The sequence below is a fragment of the Mus caroli genome, unplaced genomic scaffold, assembly GCF_978045245.1.
Source record: "Mus caroli unplaced genomic scaffold, Mus_caroli_1 scaffold_9, whole genome shotgun sequence".
NCBI classification, from domain to species: Eukaryota; Metazoa; Chordata; class Mammalia; order Rodentia; family Muridae; genus Mus; species Mus caroli.
The window spans coordinates 119,564,276-119,585,406 of record NW_028227264.1 but is presented as its reverse complement, the minus strand read 5'-3'; the positions used below and the strand labels follow the sequence as shown (position 1 = coordinate 119,585,406).

At 44.3% G+C, this 21,131-nt stretch overlaps 1 protein-coding gene across 12 annotated transcripts in view; it reads right to left on the bottom strand.

Moving 5' to 3' along the window:
- Positions 1-21,131, bottom strand: part of Grip1 (glutamate receptor interacting protein 1) — a 639,981-nt gene that overhangs the window by 82,984 nt on the left and 535,866 nt on the right. For 9 of the 12 annotated variants that reach the window (XR_015048471.1, XR_015048472.1, XM_085843198.1 and 6 more), the window contains 4 exons: positions 15,285-15,440; positions 14,401-14,553; positions 3,136-3,322; positions 2,404-2,549 (listed from right to left, as the gene is read on the bottom strand). Coding sequence is in view for 10 of the 12 variants with exons in the window: in XM_085843198.1 (XP_085699324.1) it covers positions 2,404-2,549; positions 3,136-3,322; positions 14,401-14,553; positions 15,285-15,440 (642 nt within the window). In the remaining 2 variants the exon portion in view is untranslated. Of the gene's footprint in view, positions 1-2,403; positions 2,550-3,135; positions 3,323-9,745; positions 10,047-14,400; positions 14,554-15,284; positions 15,441-21,131 lie in introns of those variants that run through there. The other 3 variants (XM_085843201.1, XM_021175313.2, XM_021175317.2) reach the window with 2 other exon arrangements.

Sequence of the window (21,131 nt, the reverse complement as noted above, 5' to 3'; positions counted from 1 at the left end):
CCCTGCAAGTCCCTCCTCTTTCAGCCATCCTTCTCTTCTCTGATTGTCTGTGAGCTTCTCCAGGAAATACACTGGTCCTTCCTATTTTCTCTTCCCATGGTTTAAACACAGCAGCACATAGTGCAGTAATTGTGCCCCATGGTTTTCTTCTGGATGAAGACACACATAAGCTGGTATATTCCCTCTCGTGTCATCAGTGGACCTGGTACTGTGGATCTAAAATAGAACTCTCACTGCTGCCTCCAGATGACCCTCTTCCAGGGTTATTCTTGTAACCATCGCTCTGTCTCTCATCTATTCATCCTCATGCCTCAAGAGCCATTACATGACACAGACACACTACAAGACACAGGCAAGTTTTGAATTTTAACTTGCCGCCGTCTCTAGCCAGCCACTGACATTCCCCATCTGTTCAGTTGCCACAGTCTCCAAATTGTTTCTTCTGTCTCCCTTCCACATTTTAGAAGGCTTTTCCTGAACATAACTCAGATTATCTCGTTCTCCTGCCAAAATGCCTCCTGGCTTCAGCACACTTGGGACCCAACAGAAATTGTCTACCAGGATGCTGCACACCTGCCAGACTAACATTTTCAAGCCCTTCCTCAAAACACAAGCTCAAACCCCTGCTCTTACTCTCTCCCTATGTACCCCAGCAGCCATGTGCACTGCAAAGCTCATTCCTCCCACTCAGCTTCTTCATGCTCACCGCTCCCTCTATCTGAAAGGCTGTTCTTCCAGGCCTTTGCCTCGCTTATGCCTTCTCCCCACGTTAATCTCTGCTTGAATGTCACTTCCTAAGAGACTCATCCTACGAAACAGCTCCCCTCTAGTCATCCTATGACTTTCTTCTCTGTTTTATTTTCTTCAGAGAACTTATAGACACAAACTCATGCTAATAGCTTTTGAAATTAAATTTCTGTTTCTCTTCAAGGTTATACAATGGTAGAAATGGTTTTTCTTTCCTGCCTGCTATTTCATCTACACTGTGCAAGAGAGTCACAATATCAAGTATTTGGTAGCATGTGATCCCTGTTTCTAAAGGCATGCCTCTTCTGATTGGTAAAAGGTCCTGGATATGTAGTGGTCACACTTCGCTGTGTGAAGAGCAACCAACCCTCCCTCCCTCCCTCCCTCCCTCCCTCCCTCCCTCCCTCCCTCCCTCCCTTCCTTCTGTCTTTCTTCAGTGGCACTGGGTATCAAGTCCAGGGTCATGGTGCATGTTGCGCAAGTTGTGTACCACTGAGCTACCTTCTTGGCTGATTACTTTCTTAAATGGGAATTTGCATCAAATTCTAAGCTCTGTTAGCTACTGTATGGGAACCTCTCCAAGACCAAAATTCCCTTTAGATTCCTCCTCTGAGACTAAGACAAGTCCTTAGCCTAAGATCCAAGAATCTTCCTGGAAGGTGGGGTACAAGAGAATTAATGATAGAGGTGGAGAGAAAGAAAAATTACAAAATATGTTCTTTGTCATATGTAGAACTTAGGTTTAAGTCTATTTATCAAGTATCTACCATCTATCTTCTATCTATCTATCTATCTATCTATCTATCTATCTATCTATCTACCATCTATCACCTATCTGTAACCATCATCTATCAAACTACTATCTATCTATCTATCTATCTATCTATCTATCTATCTATCTATCTATCATCTGTCTGTCTGTTTACCTAATGACATGGAAACAGAGGGGTCTATTTGGGAGGGGGTGAAACAGGATAGCAAGAAATAGGAAGGGTAGTGGGAGTGATTATGAACAAAGTTCATGCATGGAATAAGATGGAATAAGAAACCCATTATTTTGTATACCAACCCCCACCCCAAAAGAGAGCAAAATAATAAAGTAGAATAGTAGAATTCCTCAGGGTCACTTTAGCCAACACCTGTACTCCCCTCCCTGCCTCTGACACCTAAGGTTTCTCTTAGTAGTTTTTACCCATGAGTTCTCATACACTCATCTTGGTTATCAGTCACATGGCCGTCCTTATCTTCCCTGTCTGTATTTAGAGATGGTTTTGCTCATTGATTAGAATCCTCTTGACCCTAGAGAAACAATCCTGGAGTCCTACTTGAGAAACAATCCTCATGAGAGTCAGGTATAATTCTATTTAATCCCAAAGACCAAGTATTCATCTACTAGACTAGCATCCACTCACCGATTGGACTTGCATCCACTCACCTACTAGACTTGTATCCATTCACCTACTAGACTTGTATCCATTCACCTACTAGACTTGTATCCATTCACCTACATGAAGGCAGGTGAATGGATTAAATACACACACACACACACACACACACACACACACACACACACACACATAGCTGATGTGTCTTTCTGCCCCATAGCTGATATGACTGTCTTCTGACTCTATCAGAGACTCCAGGCTCAGATTTTACCTGCAACATCAAACTCGATTTCCAGTGTGACTTTGCTCGTGATGGAAGAGTCTCTCAGGAGCTGATTGGCTTCCTCGAAGGTGCTGTCTTCCGTTGGGATTCCATTAATGGCCATGACCCTGTCTCCAATCTGTAGCACACCACATCTAGTTCAGAACCACATGTGAGAGGCAGGAGTTAGAGAAGATGATCGTGGGGTTGGACTGGCCACCCTGCCTCATTTCATCTTTGCAGAATAGCACAACTGTTTGACCTTGTTGAGCTGATGCTATTGGCAGGCATGTTAGGTCAACTACAATGCCCTGCACTCTTGAATCTCAGTTACAATTGTGGGCAAGGGGGTTCTTAAGTATCCCAGAGAATTAATTAAAAATTTATAACTAAATAGTATGATAATCTGACCAGAATGAGCAGATAGTAAAGATGAATGTACATTCCTGCAATGCAGAGATATAACTTCAGTTGAACTTATGCCATCTTTTGAATAGATTTGTCTCCTTTCTAATTAATACAGCCTCTAGTTTTCCAATGGACAAAATCTGCTAAATAAAATCATCCGGGCTCATAATTTTCCCGAAACCTGATCAAGAACATAAAATTTTATCATCAGAATGGAGAGTTCATTACATTTTGCCTTGCTTGCACTGAGCCCTGTTCCATAATTTATTAGTTATTCTCAAAGAGCTGGTGTCAGAAACACATGGCAGAAAAGCTTCCGGGAAGGGGGCTCACCTCTCTGCTGGGCTGTCAGCTTCAATATAGGAAATCAGAGGCGGAGAGGAGAGCGTCTCTGTGGCAAACACGCTGCCCTGCAGTTGGATTCCGAAGCCCGTGACAGGATCAGCTGTCAGCACAACCTCTGTGGTTTCAGTGTGAACGACCTGGCCAGCCAATCCCACAGTGCTAGAGGCTAAAGACACTAGAAGAACAAACGAGAAGAAAGTGATCATAGGTTCAAGCAGGTATCAGCATTTCCAAGCTAGAATATGTCTAAACAGAAGCTTGTCTATCATGGAGGGAGTTTAAATGCTGGTCTAACAGCAAAAGAGTTGGGTTCCAGCTGAACAGGGTAAATGCATCTCCCAGCTTGTTATGCTGGAGTCAGGACCAGGGATGCCACCCCGTGCACCAGAGACTGGGAAGAGACTGTGAAAAGATGATAGCCTCGGGATCAGGGTATCTCATCTAGTCCTGGGCTGTATGAATGAGCACCAACTGAGGAAGACCTTGGTTGGGGCAGGTCTTTCCATCTCTGCATGTCTGTATTCTTTCTGCAAGGCGAACTGGGACGGTGGGTCTGAGTTTCCCCACTTCAACCACTTGTGATTGTGAATAAGGCAGCCTTCTGTTTGGAGGGAACAATCTTTGTGACCCCAGGAATGCTGCTGCTGCTGTGCTGGTCCCCAGTCTTTCTCCAGTACTGAGTGGGTACAGTGAGTCATTCAAATCTCATACAACCCTCTCGGCCCCAAATTTCTTTTTCTATGTTTTATTCTGGCTTAGTCTCCAGTCACCTGTTGCCTCCCATTTAACTCACTTCTTGGGTACTCATGGAAGCCTCGAGCCAGACATCTCTCTTGCTCTTATTTTCATCCCCAGTGTTGATCTTGTAAGGACCACTCCATTTCCAGATGCTTTTTTTTTTTTTTTTTTTTTTTTTGCTCTGTCCACAAGGTTTGGCCTCTTGTGTTTGAACACTCTATCTGTCCACAAGGGCTCTGTGCTTTTGGGTGCCCAAGCCAGAGGAGGAATGGTAGAGCATTGCTCAAACCCTGGACATCCTTCTGAGGGCATGGCAGGAGTAGGGCCTCTCCCTACCTAAACTCCATAGAGACAAAGGTTACATCCTGATAAAGCCCTGCCAGAAAACTGGCTTCTCAGAGATCACATGATTTGCAGTTTGCTAATCTAGCTGCTATGCTTGGAAGCCCCGCCCCTGAGCTCCCAGCACTTCCTCCTTGTCCTTTTCCCTTCCTTCTCCCCCTGAATGGAGCTATATAATCTAGCCCTGCTAGCCAATAAATGAGCTGACCTCTGAACCAGTCTCTAGGGGCCATTCATACCTGCTATACTCACTACCACCATGCATGTCACCAGAGGCCCAGCTCCCCAGCATCTCTTTACCCTGGGACTGCTGGTGTGCAACGCCATAGGGGTTAAGGGGGACCCACAAATGCTGAAATGTTACTTTGTCCAAAATGGCTCTTTTAGCTTCCTACTTTAATTGAAAGCTCTTTCTAGCCGTCCTCCAACTGGAACCCGTATTCACTCTCCGACACGGACAGAGGGAGCTTTTTGATACTCTCTGCTCACTCACGATGCTTTCCCTCCTCAAACTGCTATTTTAAATTCCATATTCTGTCCTTATTCTGCAGCCTGATCTGTAAGCTTGCTTTTCTGGTTTTCCTAATTCCCCTGTTTCCTTGTTGACGACATGTCCTCAGTCTCCCACATTCTAACTTTAACCTCTAGCCTTCCCTGCCCTTATCATGGCGACGGCCTTCTAACATACTGGCTTTGTGGCACTTCAGCTCGCTCAGTGTCCTTTACTAACAAATCCATCCTTCTTCAGCTCTTCCTCAATGCAGCCCATGGCTGCACCCCACAATCCTCTAAAAGATCCCCAAGACTTTAAAAGTCGAATCCTCCTTTTTAACCATTTCCTGTATTAGTGACGTTCCCAGCTCCTACAGCCGAAGTGTTTCCTCCATTGAATTTGTAAGTACTGTTTCCCATTGCGTGTCTCGAAGCCTACTGCTTCTCACTCAGTATTACATGCAATAGTCCTCCTTAAACCATGGATATACCTTTGTATTTTAAATACAAAGAGAACACTGGCTGACATAGGGATAGGAGACTCCAAAGCTCTCTACAGCCTGAGGTGAGAGCCTGTGACCTGTAGCTGTAAGCCATCACCCCCCAGTTGCCTTCCATTTCCATCTTTTCTCTCTACTCTGTACTTGGTAGCCAGGGGACCACTTCAGTGAAGCATCTGTGACCATTGCAGATTCTTAACTACTGCATGATCCCCTAGGCTCTACACTCAGTACTCTCTGGTAATGCCTAGTCAACGCCCCTTCTGTTACTGAATTGCTGAAACTTGCCAGAAAAAGAGTCCGCTCTAAATCCCTATTATATTCCACTCGACCCTAGAATCTTTCCAGTTTAATTCCTTAAGGATCGATTTCAAATGCCTCCAGCCTCTTAAGGGTCAAATGGCATTTCCTATGAGAATGAAAAGAGTCAACCATTTAATGAGTGTTTCATAGATAAAATCCCTCCCAACCTCTCCATCTCTGTTCCATCAACTATCCTCTCTTTTCCTCTCTTCGTCTTTTCCCATTCAAGGATAAATCTTCCTTATTCTGCTTATTTCCAGTCTTCAGTCTCATGTCATCAGACTTGCTGTCAATGTAGCTGAGGATAACCTTAAATTCCTGACCTTCCCAGGAGCTCCCACCAGCCATACTATCACAACCTTTTTTTGATCTAATCCACTTTCTAGTCCTGCTGGGATCCTACACCATTGGGAACATCTCCCTTGTTTCTTTTTCTGAGGTCTCCACCCACTCGTCTAGCTGCTCTGACCTTGCTCCATAGAATTGTGCTGAATCCGACTCTGCTTCCAATTTGTCTTCTTTTACTCTTTGCTATAACTGTTCTCGCTGATGCCTTTCTGATTGAAAAAAAAATCAATGGCTTCATTCCCTCCAACACTATGCAGAGACTAGCTTTGGGAGCACTGCAAATTGTTCCTTAGGACTTGATGAAGATTTGATATTAATTTCTTACTGTATCAGCCCCTGGCTGTACCTTCTCCACCTCCTGGTACATAAAAAAGATCTTCACCTCCGTTCTATACTCAGTTCTCAGATTCTTGCACTCACCTGCCCATATGACTTCTGTAGTACTCTCTCTCTGTATCTGTCTGTCTGTCTGTCTGTCTCTGTCTCACTCTCTGTGTCTGTCCCTGTCTCTCTGTCTCTCTCTGTCTATGTCTGTCTCTCTCCCCTGACTCGTTTCAGCTATGAGTTTTCTTACCACAGAAAATTCATCTACAGACACATCTCAAAAGACTTTAAATTATTTTCCAAATTAAGGGACTCATCTTGACTTCTTCTCTTTGCTTCTCTTATGTTGAGGAAAAGACCATTCTATTTCTTGTCTTGGTCTTGAAATCTCAACATGGCCTTTGACTGACTCCTCATTGTTTCAAATGGGTTAATTACCCAGTAACGTTTTCCACGTTTACTTTCAACCTAATTTGGACCTTTATCTCAGCCATTCTAATACACACATATCTGGGTTCTTTAATGCTCAGGAACTTCTCAATTTTATCGTCAAATGATGAATTACGTGCCAATATCACTCGTTTTCCATTTGGAAGCCATACTTCTTTTCAATGTATCCCATGGATAATCAACGGTCATTCTTCACCCAAACATTTCTATCCTGGAGATCACTGGAACTGATAGTACTCGGGAGGCCGGGGTGGACTATTTGATTAAGAGAGGTAATAAAACATCAAAGAAACAAATGCCTTTTCCTTAACAGGCCACCCTCATTCTTTACCTTTAGCTAACAGAACCTTCACTGTATGCGGAAATGGAGTGGCTCTCAAATCTGCTCTACATAGGTGGTAGATGGCTTAAAATCCCAACATGTGACTTGGGGCTAACACACTAACTCTAGACCATAGTCTTTGCTATTGATGACACAAAACCACTAGTAGATACCCTTTCTTATTGGTGAGAGAAAGGTCTCTGAAATTGACTTCCAGGGGACACAGAGATTGTTGGGGGTAAGAAGTTTATAAGAAGAATTATTTTATTAACACATGGACAGACAACAGCATGACTAAGGCTCTGAGCAGGGTTCAGATGCCAGCATCACAGGCAGACTGCCTGGCTTGCAGTTCTGGGGACTAGGTTCCCTTTTACAGCTTCCTGAGGAAGAGGGAAGACTTTGGAGTGGGATCCTGCAACCTGGTTCTCTGAGTTCTCAGCAGGAGGCAAGGAAGAGGGCAAGAATCAAGACATGTGGCCATCTGTACCCCCTAGACATAAATCCACCTCCCCAGGGTAGAAATCCAGGTGCCTGAAGGTCTGCTCCCTAGAGGCTTGAGGGCAGCGCCTACACCGGTGTTTGTAGGAGGGTTGGAGTTAGGGCAGGCACTGTGGACTGAGCAGCATTCTGGTCTAGATGCTAAAGTTCACATTCAGGATCTAGAGAGCAGCCTTCCTTCCAGACATTACCTAGAGGAGAACGGGGCAGAGCACCATCTCCATGGAAGGTTACTTGAGCTCACCTTTAGGGATTTCAACAGCAGTGTTCTTCTGCCTGAACCTTCCAATGGGTTCACAAAAGTACTTTCCTTCATTTGAGATTTCAGCTTGATACAGATATCTGGGACTATTCACCCAGAGCTAAAACGTATGTTTGAAGGCCAAGGAGATGGCTGAAGGACTTTTGTTCACATCCCAGCACCCACACAGGACAGTTCACCACTACCTTAAGTCCAGTACCAGGGAACCTGACAACCCCTTCTGGCCTCTGCAGGTACCTGCACATTTATTCACTCAGACATACACACATATACACATAAAATAATAAGCAATCACATCTTAAAAGATGCCTGTGCTTGAGATAGCAGCTTCTCATTACCACTAAAAAGGGACAAGGAGACCCTGATTGTTGTGGTTTGAATGCTTGACCAAAGAGTGGCACTGTTAGGAGGTGTGGCCTTGTCAGTGTAGATGCCGCCCTGTTGGAGGAAGTGTGACACTGTGGGTGTGGGCTTTGAGACCCTCCTCCTAGGCACCTGGAAAACAGTCTTCTCCTAGTGGCCTTCAGATGAAGATGTAGAACTCTCAGCTCCTCCTGCACCATGCCTGCCTGGATGCTGCCATGCTTCCCACCTTGATGATAATGGACTGAACCCCTGAAAGTGTAAGCCAGCCCCAATTAAATGTTTTCCTTATTGAGATTTGCTTTGGTCACGGTGTCTGTTCACAGCAGTAAAACCCTAAGTAAGATACTGGCTGTGGTGGTATAAGCCTTTAATCCTAGCACTAGGGAGGCACAGACAGGCATCTAGATGTCTCTGAGTTCAAGGGTTGGCCTGGTCTACAGAGGGAGTTCTAGGACAGCCAGAGCTATACAGAGAAACTCTCTTGAACAACCAAAGAGGAAGGAGGAGGAGGAGGAGGAAAAAGAGAGGGGGAGGAAGAAGAGGAGAAGGCAGCGCAGCTAAGCCAGGCTACACGTTAATAGTCGTATTTGGGCTACATTAGACTAAATGATTAATTCCTCAAAGGAAGGATCTGCTGCATCTGTTTTCACTCACAGAGGATGGTTGGGCAAATTTTTGTTTGATGTTTGGTAAGACATCCAAAGAATCATTCCAGATAAACAAATGATCTGTAAGCTCCATCTAGAGAGAGACTGAGCTGCTCTGAGCTAACTAGGCTACTTCACTTAGCTTTGAAATAACTTATGCACTATATATTGATTTTTGTCACTACAGGAAGTTATAGTTTATAGCTCAACTACATGATTAAATGAGACAACTTGTAGTTTTTCAACTAATTATCACAGTCCTTGGACACACTGAGATCTGTCCTTTCAATAGGAAACTTTCATAGGCAGTTAGGTTATGCACATAAGCTAAATTATTAGAACAAATCACATCTGGAAAAGGTAAATTATAGACTTAGGGATCAAAAGCCAAAAGAACACAGAGAGCAACCAGTATAACTTGGCACAGGTTAGCCTGCTCCATCAGTTGGTTGGCTAGCAGAGGAAAGGAGCTTTCTGTAGTTGGAGATTCGCATATGCACTCTCTAGTATGCGGTCCAAATTCCCTCCACTCTTCTCAGTTTCCATTCAGAAGGCTAGATCTGGTCACAGCTCTTTAGGTTTGCAGGACGCTTTAGCTATTTCAGTCTTTCCAAATATCAGGGAGGTTAGGGGAAGCCAAAGGTAGCCAATGGCTTTTAAACTTTTCGCTTTTGAACATTTATTTTTAATGTGCTAATTATAGAGGCTGTGAACTTTATTATCAGATAGGAAAAACATTTAAAAAAGTTTAGAGGGGAAAAAAAAAAGCCGGAGGCTTTGTTGGGATAATATGTTTTTGTTGTTTGATCTGCTGTTTAAGACTTTTGCCTCACTAAAAAGCTGCAGGGTTGAGGGTGTCCTGCTGTGGCCCCAACTCACTCTGAATCACATGACCTCATTTGGAATGGGGTGTGGTGGAGGGTGATCAGTTCCTTCTCCACAGAGATCCCAGGGGGTGTTGGGCAGCATCTAAGCTGTCTCCTTCCTGCTCGTGCTAGCTTACCAGGAGCTGCGTTTTTCTTCTGTCCTTTTCTTAAAGATGGACGAAAAGGAAGGTGAAAACTATTGGGTCTCTTCATCTCCTTCCTTTCAGCTCTTTTGGCTGTCATCTTCTCTAGAAGCAAGGGATGGTGACCAAAGAAACAAAGGACATTCTAGGGATGCCTCCTGGTTGCTGCTGCTTGCTATAATGTAGGTTAACTGGGAACGGCTGTAGTTTCCCCATTGGCTTTGTCTGCAGAGGCGGTAAAGGGCTAGATGCAGTGAATCGTTACACTGGCAGAAGCCATAGCCTTGGTTGCTGAAGAAGGGCCAGGCCTGGTGGTGGGAGGGGCCCAAAAGATTCCAGAAACAGGACTGAGTTTCCTCTGTGACATAGGTTGGAACTATTCCTGGGCTCTGTGACTCCTCTCAAAGCCCGGAGTCATGGAATTCATTATCCTCCCTGAGAAACAAACATCAGACCTTCTCCCAGTATGTCCATGGCACACTGTTATAGACTCTGTATTTTCCCCTTCGGCCAACGAGGGTTTTAATATTTATGTGAGAGTATTTCTTTCTTTTGTGGCAATGTCCTTACTTCATCCTGGAAATACCTGGAAGATGTTTTTGTTCTGTTTTGTAAACTATGACCTCGACACCAATACAGCAAAGAGACTTTTTATTATCTTTGTGGCTTTCAAGGTGACTCACCATCCATGAGTGGCCTGGCTACTATAGAAATGTAACTGCTAGAAAACTGTTGGATGGTAAAGGATAGCCCAGAATGGAGACATAAATAAAGCAGGGGAAGAAATCAGAGCGTATAGGGAGGGTGGTAATAAAGATTTTATTTTCAGTTACTTGAAAACTCTACATCTAAAATGGCAGTATTAAGCAACAAAGCTTAATTTTCCCATTTTCCCCACAAAATTGGAATACTATAATATTTTTCATATATTTTTAAGTGGGAATAAAAGTTCACACCATTTGGGCTCTACTGATGTGTTAAGATATAGAGCATATTATTTCCTGAGATGCGTGTATAAGCATCCTGTTACATACATGTCATCTGAACCCTAGTGGCTTCCATCTGCAGCAAACATGACTTGGAAACATCTTCACCCAGGTCTCTGTTTATCTTTCTGCTCCAGCTGGATGACCCTGGGCTGACTGAACAGACAGAACGCATGTGTCGTCAGTGAGGGGAAAGGCAGGCCTCAGCTTTGTTCCCCACTCCAAAATCCAAAATGTGCAAATATGAACACGGCACAGGTGTACTGGTGTTCATTTGTGTTCACTAATGACCTTAACAACACAGCAAGCCTTACCTAACACAAACAAATGGCCAGCCTTCAGAGAAGAAATACGAACAATAACAAGTGGATACTAATGGCTCTATCCTGTAGAGGGATGGAACCTGTTTGCCACTGATGAGCAGTACGCGTGAAGACACCACATACAACATCTATAGGCATATTCCAACTGTATGCCCTGGAGGCACTGTATGAAAAACTCAAGACATGTATTACAGTACAGTGAAACTGTTAACTCATGATCCCGCTCCTTTCAAGATGGCGGTCACCCTAGGAGGCCAAGTCTCACAGCCTGAGTAAATGAGGCCTCTCTGTTGCTCTCCAACTGGTTGTCCAGTGCCAATTATTCCCAATTTTAGCAAGGGCACAATAAGCATATGACACTTGCTCAGGGTCCTGCAGCTCGAATGTAATGGTGGGGTGACAGACCTCCAGTAGGTAGAGTCAGTTTGCTGCATATCTAAATCTGGGCTCTGCCAAGATTAGTTTACTTTAGCTTTAGTTAAGAAACAAAGGGAAATCCAGGTTTTATTTGTATTATTCTAAGTTCATGTTTCATTTTTCTAATTTCAAATTACTGTTAATTTTATTTACTAAAGATGAAAAATATATTTTGAGCACATTATTTTTAATTAGTGTGTGTGTGTCTGTCTATCTGTCCACTTGTTCTATCAGGTGCCCCCAGAGGACGGAAGACGGCATAAAGTCCCCTGGAACTGGAGTTACAGATGGCTTTGAGACACCTCACAAGCAGATGGGGAATAGAACATGGGTCCTCTGCAGGAGCAGGATATGTCCTTAGCTACTGACTCATCTCGACATCCCTGCCAATCTTCACATTCAAAAAGACGAACAAGTGAAAAACTATGTGTATACTACCTGGGGATCAAAGATGCTGGCCATGCCTTGCATTGTGGTTTTCTTTGTAAAGAAGGCTTCAGGTTCCCACCACCTGAAGAAACTGCTTCCGATGGTGGGTGATCGTTGTTGTACCCAGTACAGTACCGATGGACTGATTAGTACTGAGAGATGGTCTCGGGATAAGATTTCTCTGGCACACAAGCCAAAAGAGCCCAAAGATCCAATAACCACTCCCTGTCTTCTCAGGCTTTAGCATCTCTGGGTTTGACGTTACTGAAGTAACACACAGATGCTCTTCTGCTTCATCCGATGGTAGACATAGGAATAGACTCCGTCATCTTTAGGGTTTTTTTTTTTTTTAAATGGGAATCACAATCCCAGCCAACAAAAATATACAAGGCACGAAATACACTGTGATCGGATCTGTCTAGAAATATGGGCATTTTTTCCCCTTATATATGATTAAGATGAAAGATGTCCAGCTTCTTTAACAGAAAAGAAAAAAAAATTAGGGGCAACCTGTGTTTCTTCCCTATAGAAGCACCCAGCCATTCTTTCTTTCTATGTAAACCATACTGATGCAAACCAATGGGCCACTGAACCTTCCTTGCCTTAATTTGTCTACATATGCTTGGCTATCTAGCCCAGAAAATATTTTCAAGAATGAAAATTTAAACCACCAAACCCAGACACTATTGTGGATGCCAACAAGTGCTTGCTGACAAGAGCCTGATATAGCTGACTCCTGAGAGGCTCTGCCAGTGCCTGACAAATACAGAAGTGGATGCTAACAGCCATCCATTGGATGGAGCACAGGGTCCCCAGTGAAGGAGCTAAAGAAAGTACCCAGGGAACTGAAGGGGTTTGCAGCCCCATAGGAGGAACAACAATATAAACTAACCAGAGCTCCCTGGGAATAAACCACTAATCAAAGAAAACACAGGGAGAGACTCATGGCTCTAGCTGCATATGTAGCTGAGGATGGCCAGTCGGTCATCAATGGGAGGAGAGACCCTTGGTCCTGTGAAGGTTCTATGCCCCAGGGTAGGGGAATGCCAGGACCAGGAAGCTGGAGTAGGTGGGTGGGGAGAAGGGAGATGGGGGAGGGGATAGGGGATTTTCAGAGGGGAAACTAGGAAAGGGGACAACATTTGAAATGTAAATAAAGAAAATAGCTAATAAAAAAGAATGAAAGTTTATAGATTTTAGGATGTTTTAACTTTCTCAATTCTGTAGTTCTTAAATGGACATACTATCAAACTGCCTTCTAAATATATCTCTCTATGCCCATATTTTGGTGCAGATCTCAGCCCTCATCAGAGAAGTATCTTTGTTTGGTAGATGGCAGCGAATCCAGAAACTCACAACTGTTTAAAGTGCAGAGGAGAAGTTTCTATATATGTCACCCCCACCACACACACACACAGACACAGACACAGGCACACACACACACACAGACACACACACACACACAGACACACACACAGACACACACACACACACACCAAGGCTCAGGGATCATCGGGGAGGAGTATTGACTGTAGGAGCAAGAGGTCGGACAACTGTAGCAAACCACGTTTGGCCAGCATGACAGACAAGTCCCTGCACACACGAGCTCATAGTTATGATTCCAGCACTAGACCCTTACAAGATCAAGCTAGTTAACCCTCCATTGAGGATGTAGAAGGACACAGGAGCCTCCACTCCTAGCTGAGGAGCTACTTGTATCTGGCGTCTGTTAGACCAGAGGCAGTCTCATTTCAGGGTGTAGGCCCTAGAAGGCTAGGGGGATGCCCCATGCATGTATGGTCAGCATTTCACAAAGCCGGGAGAGGGGCATGGAAGAATCTCAAAGTGGTAGGAAAGGGAGGTGGGGAGGTTTGTAGGACTGAAAAAATTATACACGTGTATGAGCTTTTACAAGAATAAATGAATAGATATTAAAAGCAAGAAATACTTGCAACAGAAGGGATTCTCAGTGCGAGGGCATAAAGACAGGAGTAAAGAAAAGTCGGGGATGAGAACTTAAAAGGAAAGTTTAAACTTCATTCAAAAGGTGGTCAAGAAATTGAATATGAAATGTGTTATGATAAACAAATGTACATGACTCACACTGATCAAAAGAGGAGTGGAGTTTGTACAAAACTGCTTTAGAGGGAATAAGATATGAAGAACAGATATTTATGCCTGAAGCTACCCAAGGTAGAAAGGCATCTCAAAAGTCATTTAAAAAGAAATTAAAAACAACAACAACAACAACAAACAGTTGTTACAGGCAAAGATGTAGGCACAAAGTTGTAGGAAAAGGTAGTCTGAGCTAAATCCATCTGAAGTTACATTTCGTGTAAGCATTGTCACACAGATCATGGGTTTCAGTCACGGTCCTTAGCCCAGAGCTACCGGCTACATAGCAACTGTCAGGTTACCGTCTCTCTTAGGCTACTTACTCTTCCTGGACATCTTCTGGAGACCCAATGGACCATCTGGGTAGCGTTTCACTTACGTGAGCTTTTGAAGTCTTTCTTTTTCAGTCTCCTCCTCATCATGGTTCCTCGTGGGCTGGTGGAGTAGAGGCTTCGAGGTAAAGTCCCCATGTTCAGGGAACTCAGACTGTACGCACTCATGGAGGTAGGAGAAGACGAGGGCACCATAGCCGCTGTAAGAGAGCAGAGACTTGGCACGGAGCGGTCCTGGATGCGGCCTGAGCCTGCCGCCCCTTGCCAACCAGCAATGACCCAAAGAGACATCACATAGTCACAGTTAGTTAGTATCCCAACCCAGACACAGACCAAGCCCGGAGCCAGCGCTTTAGAGTTTCAGAGGACTCTCCATAGCCCGTGCCTGCACACAGACTATGCATTTTGCTTCAGACAAAAAAAATAAACAAAGATTAGAACAAATTTCTTCATTAAAAACTTAAGACATCAGGTACACAGTGTCATTTTTCTTTTGGAGTATTTTCTGACACGGATGTCGTAAGTGACTCACATACACGGAGATCTGAGATCACCATACTCCAATGTTCTGAGTTGTCCCTTGAGCTGTCCTTCTGAACTTTTACCCGTTTTTTTTTTTTTTTTTTTTTTTTTTTTTTTCCCCTTTCTTGTTTCTGTGGTGCTGGGGATCAGACTCAGGGCCTCACACACGCAAGGCAAGCCATCTGCCATTAAGCAACAACCCCATGCCTTCTGACCTTTTATTACTGAGGAGCGCTTCCCAGCAGAAAGGGAGACAGATACCAGAAACAACGTGGTGTTAGTACAAAGAAAGCCACAGTGACAACGGCAAGCAGGCAGCAACCCATGAAACCAGAGATGTAGTGTGTTAGGGGGAGAAGGCATGAGGAGAACAGACTCAAAGGAAGGAGGAGAAAGCGTGGGATATTACGAGGGCTGTTTGGAGGAAGCGCTTTCGGGAAAGTCAGGGCTGGCACTCTGCAATGGTCTGGGTGGTACGTGTTATGGTGATGGTTGGTATGAACGCCGCACTGGTTGCTGGCCCAGGCATCCCAGGGATGTTGTCTGTCGCTCCTCTGAATTTTCACTGCCCGTGTGACGTGATGATGAGAAATAAGGAAGACAGGGAACCAAAACAAAATGGAAGAGAAAAAAAAAACAGAAAAAAAAAGAAGAAGAAAAAGTAACTGAACTGCACAAATTAAGAAAAAGAAAAAGAAAAATCATTAACAGAAATGAGAGCTGCTTGCAAACGGGGGTGGGGAAATCTACGTGGTTTCGCCCTTTTCTAAGCCGTCAGCAAAGGAGATGATTTGCAGCAGCCGTGGAAACTTTCATCTTCCTGAGAGTAATGGGTGTCTGTTTCTTGGCCCATCTCCTCTCCCTTTAAGATGACTATTGAATCAATTTCTAATCTTCCCCTGAGCTTCACTGCAGACATTAAAAAACTTTTTTTTTTGAAACTTAAAAGCCATCGTCATAAAGATCTATGGCACATGATTAGTAATTATAACTTTGCAAATCCTGGCCAGTTAGGAACCCTTCGTCAGAGAAAAAGAGGAGATGGGACAGTAAATCACGCTGGCTTGTGACGGAGTCCCTCCACACGATTGGCTGCCCTGCTGCTTTAATTACCCTGCCATCCATCCCTCTCGTGCCCTTGATGTTCCTCAACAATACACTGTTGCGATCATCTGCTCTATCAGGACCTTTTCTCCTCCCCGACTAATGAGGAGAAAAGTCCCAATATATTTTGTGATTTTTTTTTTTAAACTATGTACAAGAAACATTTAGTTTAAAACTGCTTTTATGTTATTTTATTTCATTAATACGGCATAAAATCATAATGAGTTTCAACTTCAAAAGTTTTGGTCTCCATTTTCTGTTTATGTAAAAAAAAAAAAAGGAAATATATCATGTTCCCATCTTAAATTTGCTGTTAAGATTTGACTTTTTGGAGTGAGGATGTAGGTGATTGGTGGAGTGCTCAATGAGTTTATAGGACCGCTAGGCTTGCTACTCAGTGTGCATAAACCGGTCTGGTCCAGTCTGGTCCAGTCCGGTACGGTGACTCATGCCTACAAACCCAGCACTCAAGACATAGAAGCAGAAGAACTGGAAGTTTAAGGTCATCACAGCCTACACAGCCTGGGCTATGAGAAACCCAATCTTTTTACAATTTTAATTTTAAACTTTATTATTAAAATGTTGCACATAAACATATTCACACCCTGAAACTTACCCAGATCGAAAAGACTTTACCTTCAAAACAAGGAAAAATTAAATTTCTATCCATCCGGCATTCTGGAAAACAACCCATATTATATCCTTGTTACCATATCCAATAGGGACGATACTATACCTGATAGGGACCTTTTCATCGAATGAGCTCAGAAGCGTTGAAAACAGTCATGAACCTTGATTTGCTTTTCTGAGCCTCTGGTTAAGAATCTGAATGCATGGCAGGAGTTACTCACACAAAGGCATTGAAGGCTTTGCATGCAAGCAGATGAGTGTTCTCTGGGTAAGAGCTTGGGAGGGGACCCCCAGGCCATCTCATCCCCAAAGGCCCTATCATAGAGGGATGTCCTGTCTGGGAAGTGAAGCTGACTTGGGCCTTGCTCACTTGTCTTTGTGTTTCCCCTTCTCTTTGACCTACCCAGAGAGGCAGCCTCTCAGCCTCACTGTCCTCACAGTCAATGGATCATGGAAGCACCTCTCCTGCTGTGGGAATTCTCCACACACAGCGTTCAGCTCGGTGCTGCCTCACCAAATACAAGCAAGTGAGCAATGCACTGACTCTCCCTACTGTTCTATCAACTTGCCAACAACAAACGTTCTGAGAGGAAATAGGCGTGATCTTGGTCAACACATTTCCCTCCCTCAACACTCAACACTCAGGTTTTAGAAGACCTGTAGAAAATCTGTGAAAGCAATCATTTCACAGCCACTGCAATCTAGAACTGGGCGTATCTTTCTGCAGGAGTTTCCTGTGTCTAAGTACTGAGTCTCAGCTACCAGCTCCCCCTAGACTACAGCACTACCACCACATTAGCCTTCTGATTAACATCTGGCACATCTGCTTTTCACTATCCATAACACATCTTGGAGGGGGGGGGGTTAAAAATTAATTATTTTATTTATTTACATTCCAACCATTGCTGGCTCCAGCCCCCTACCCACAATTCCTCATCCCATTCCTCCTCCCCCTTGCCTCAAGCATCCTCCCTCCTTGGGGCATTAGGTCTCTTGAGGATTAGGCACATCTTCTCTCACCAAGGCCAGGCCAGGCAGTCCTCTGTTATATATGTGCCTGGGGGTGGGGTGGGGGGCTTGGACCAGCCCGTGTATGCTGCCTGGTTGGTGGGTCAGTCTCTGGGAGCTCCGTGGGTCCAGGTTAGTTGTGACTGTTGGTCTTCCTACCCTCCCCCTAAGCTCCTTCAATCCTTCCCCTAATTCCTCTATGGGGTCCCCGACTTCAGTCCAATGGTTGGATATAAGTGTCTACATCTGTCTCAGTCTGCTGGTAAAGCCTCTCAGAGCACAGCCATGCTAGGCTCCTGTAAGTGTTCAATCATGTCACCCCTGTGTCCATGGTTTCTCTTGCAAGGAGAATTTGGACAGTCTCTTATCTCTAGGGTTGTTTGTTTGCTTGTTTGTTTTCTAATCATTCACAATGAATCTCTTTCAGCTACACTGGTCTTGTGCCTCTTAGAACAAGCCAGCTACCTTCCTTCTTCTGCAATCCTATGGCCGCCTCCACTGTTTGTATGGCTAGCTCCTTCTCATCATTTAGGCCTTAGTTCTGGTGTTATCTCTACCTAAGAACCACTGCTGACTTTACTGGCTGGAGAGGCTGCCAATGCCTTGTTATCTCATTAACTGCCTGTACCCTGCATATCCCTTGTCACTGTCTGGCCTTACTATACAATGCATGAATGTACATTCTCTAAGAATAGAGGTCTCTACTTGTCTTGCTTCCTAGAGACTTGAACTGTAACTGGGACATAATAGTTGATGCTTGCATGGCAATAGCTTTGTCTTTGAGATAAAGAAGTATTTTAGGCAAGACATTAGTGGTCGCCCCCCCTCCCCCCCCCCCCGTTATCCTTGTTTACTTTGTGACATATAAGACACCTTGTAGCAAGATGCATTTAGTGCTGGGTCCAGCTAATCTGGCCTGAATATGGCCATTCTATTGTCTTCTTAACAAAGTGCTTCTAAGGAAGCCAGGCTGGAGTGAGTGGTCTTCAGGATTCGACACCAGCCTCAGCTCTTCAATGAATACTTTGAAAACTACTGACCGTTTATTAGAACTGTCAAGCCAAATTAATGAACCCTTAAGGAAGATATTGCTGACCAGCTATTGCGAGCTTACCCCCATGCTGGCTACGGGCAGGTGAATTGGGGGTCATACACTTCCCCTTGCTCTGTAACTATTATCAGGGACTAAGTCTTTAAACACAGAGTGATGATGAGGTAAGATGATACAGATGGTACAGCAAAATGGACTCATGATTGATGAAGGCCTTTTGTGATAGGCCTTTAAAAACTGACATAGGCTGACAGAGAGTACAGTGAATGCCCCTTTTGAATGTATACTCCAAATCTCTTATGTTTTAGAGTGGTCTATCTAACATTCATATACTAAATAAGTATTCCAGGGGGTTAATAGTAAGATGTTGCATTTTGGGCATGCTCTTGCATTTTGCAAAGGAAACTCAGGGGCGCTCTCTGGCTTAGCTGTGCAATAGTAGTGGTCTATGTTCATGGAGCTCTTTCTGCATCCTAGATGCTGTGCTACCTGCTTTTAATGGAGTGTCACAGATGCTGCTGCTTAAAGTAGTCTGATGAGGGTGAGCCTTATCGTAACCCATGCTTTACAGATAAAGAACTTAGGGTACAGAAAAGTTGGGTAGCTCTCTTAAGGTCCTAAGGTACCAGAATGGACTCTTTGGATGTCCAACCTACAGCCACCATGAGTCACTGCCTCTTCTGATAGAGGCTCATGAAGCCCTTGCTCCAGACAGGAACTAGGGCTGAAGCTACAATGTTTCCCACTGCTGCTACAGTCTCAAAGCTACAATGTTTCCCACTGCTGCTACAGTCTCAGATGCTCACAGCACAAAAGGCACCGGCTTCGGATTTCCTAATTGTGCTCCCTTGCCCTGCCAGGATGTCTGGGAGGATGGGTGACAGCTAGCCTGGTGGTTGTCCCTGGAGATCACAAAATAGAATATTCCTCTGCTTTGAACTCATTGAGCCTAGTGACCCTGGCCAAAGTAACTTTCCTAGAGCCCCTTTCTCCTTCAATTAAGTTTATGTCGCCCAAAGATCTGCCGTGGGACCGTTTTTAACCTCAATGAAAACTAATATTCTTCTTTGCATTGAGGTACGGAGGATGCAACTTAAACCTCCTGCATGCTCCCTTAGGCAAGCATGCGCCCTCTGAGCCACACAGCTATCCCCGCAGAGGCCACCGTGGCTAGTGTGGTGCGTGCTAGTGTTTACCAGGGAAAGGCAAAGTGGATCTCTTGTGCTGGGTTAGCTCGTCCTTTTCCACACTGACCTGGAATCACTGTGGTGAATGTTTTGTGGCCAGCCAACTCTGGAAAACTATGAACCTTCATAATTTCATGAGACTTGAGACATAGTGCCCAGGCACTGCAGACTGGAAAAAGCCATCAGAACTTGCATTTTGAAATAGTGCTGAAAATACGAGAGACTTCAGTAATACAGAAATAGAAGCGTGAGAATTGCCAAGCAGCCCCACATTCTCTCTTCATCATTTTCCCTCAGGACTAAGATATAATTATGTTTAAGTGCCACTATTTATTTCTTTTAGAAAAGTCTGCTTTTAATGTAAAACCTAGGGGAGATGCTAATAGGCTAACTATGGAAGACAGCGAGCCCTAGACTGTCAGCCTCCTACCTTACCAATATAGATGACGTCAGGGGTTCCAGGAAAGGAAAAACAATGCGTTCTCCCATCCAGCTCGGCACATAAATTCTTCAACTTTCCAAATTATCTTGGCAGGTAAAAATAGTTAATATTTCATAAGCTGGGAACTATTTTAACTATTTAGGATTTGCAATTGGGGCAAATAGAGGAAAATAATGAGGTTGATAAAGAAAAAAAAAGTAACATTTTGAAAGGGTATGTTCACATTTCTGACTTCCTGACACCAGATGTGAGCCACTCCAAAGAGCACAGCACACAGTGGTAAAGCTTCCAGTCTGATGGCGTCTTCGTATACACTGAGAAGATGCACACACGGCTTCAGACACATCCCCACTCAGCAGGAAGGTCCTGGGGGCTTTGGTTGAGCCCTGTGCTCATCCCCACTGGCTCCAGCATTCTCCAGCTCCTTGGTACTTCAATCCCACTGTGCCGTGCCGATTTCCAATCCCAACCTGCCTATGCCGCATCGTTTCCTCACGCCAAAGTGTCAAATTAAAATCTGATAAGGGCAACGCTGTACTGGAGATTATCGCTAGCTCCAGGGCCGTCTAAGCTCCTTTTAATTAAAAAAGGTTGCATCCAGCTGACTCATTCAGTATGAAAATTATTTCTCTCCCTCTTTCTGTTCCCCCCTGTAGAGGAGAGCAGTGCCTTTTAGAAGGTGAGAGGCACAATGCAGATGACCTTCCCACAAGCAAAATTCCACCGCTAGAAAACCCCCCTCGATGTTGCTAATTGTAGAAAAGCACTGTTCCTCTGTCGGTTTAGCCAAAGGTACAGAGGCTGCCTGCTTCCTAGGCTGAAAAGGGTGCAGGG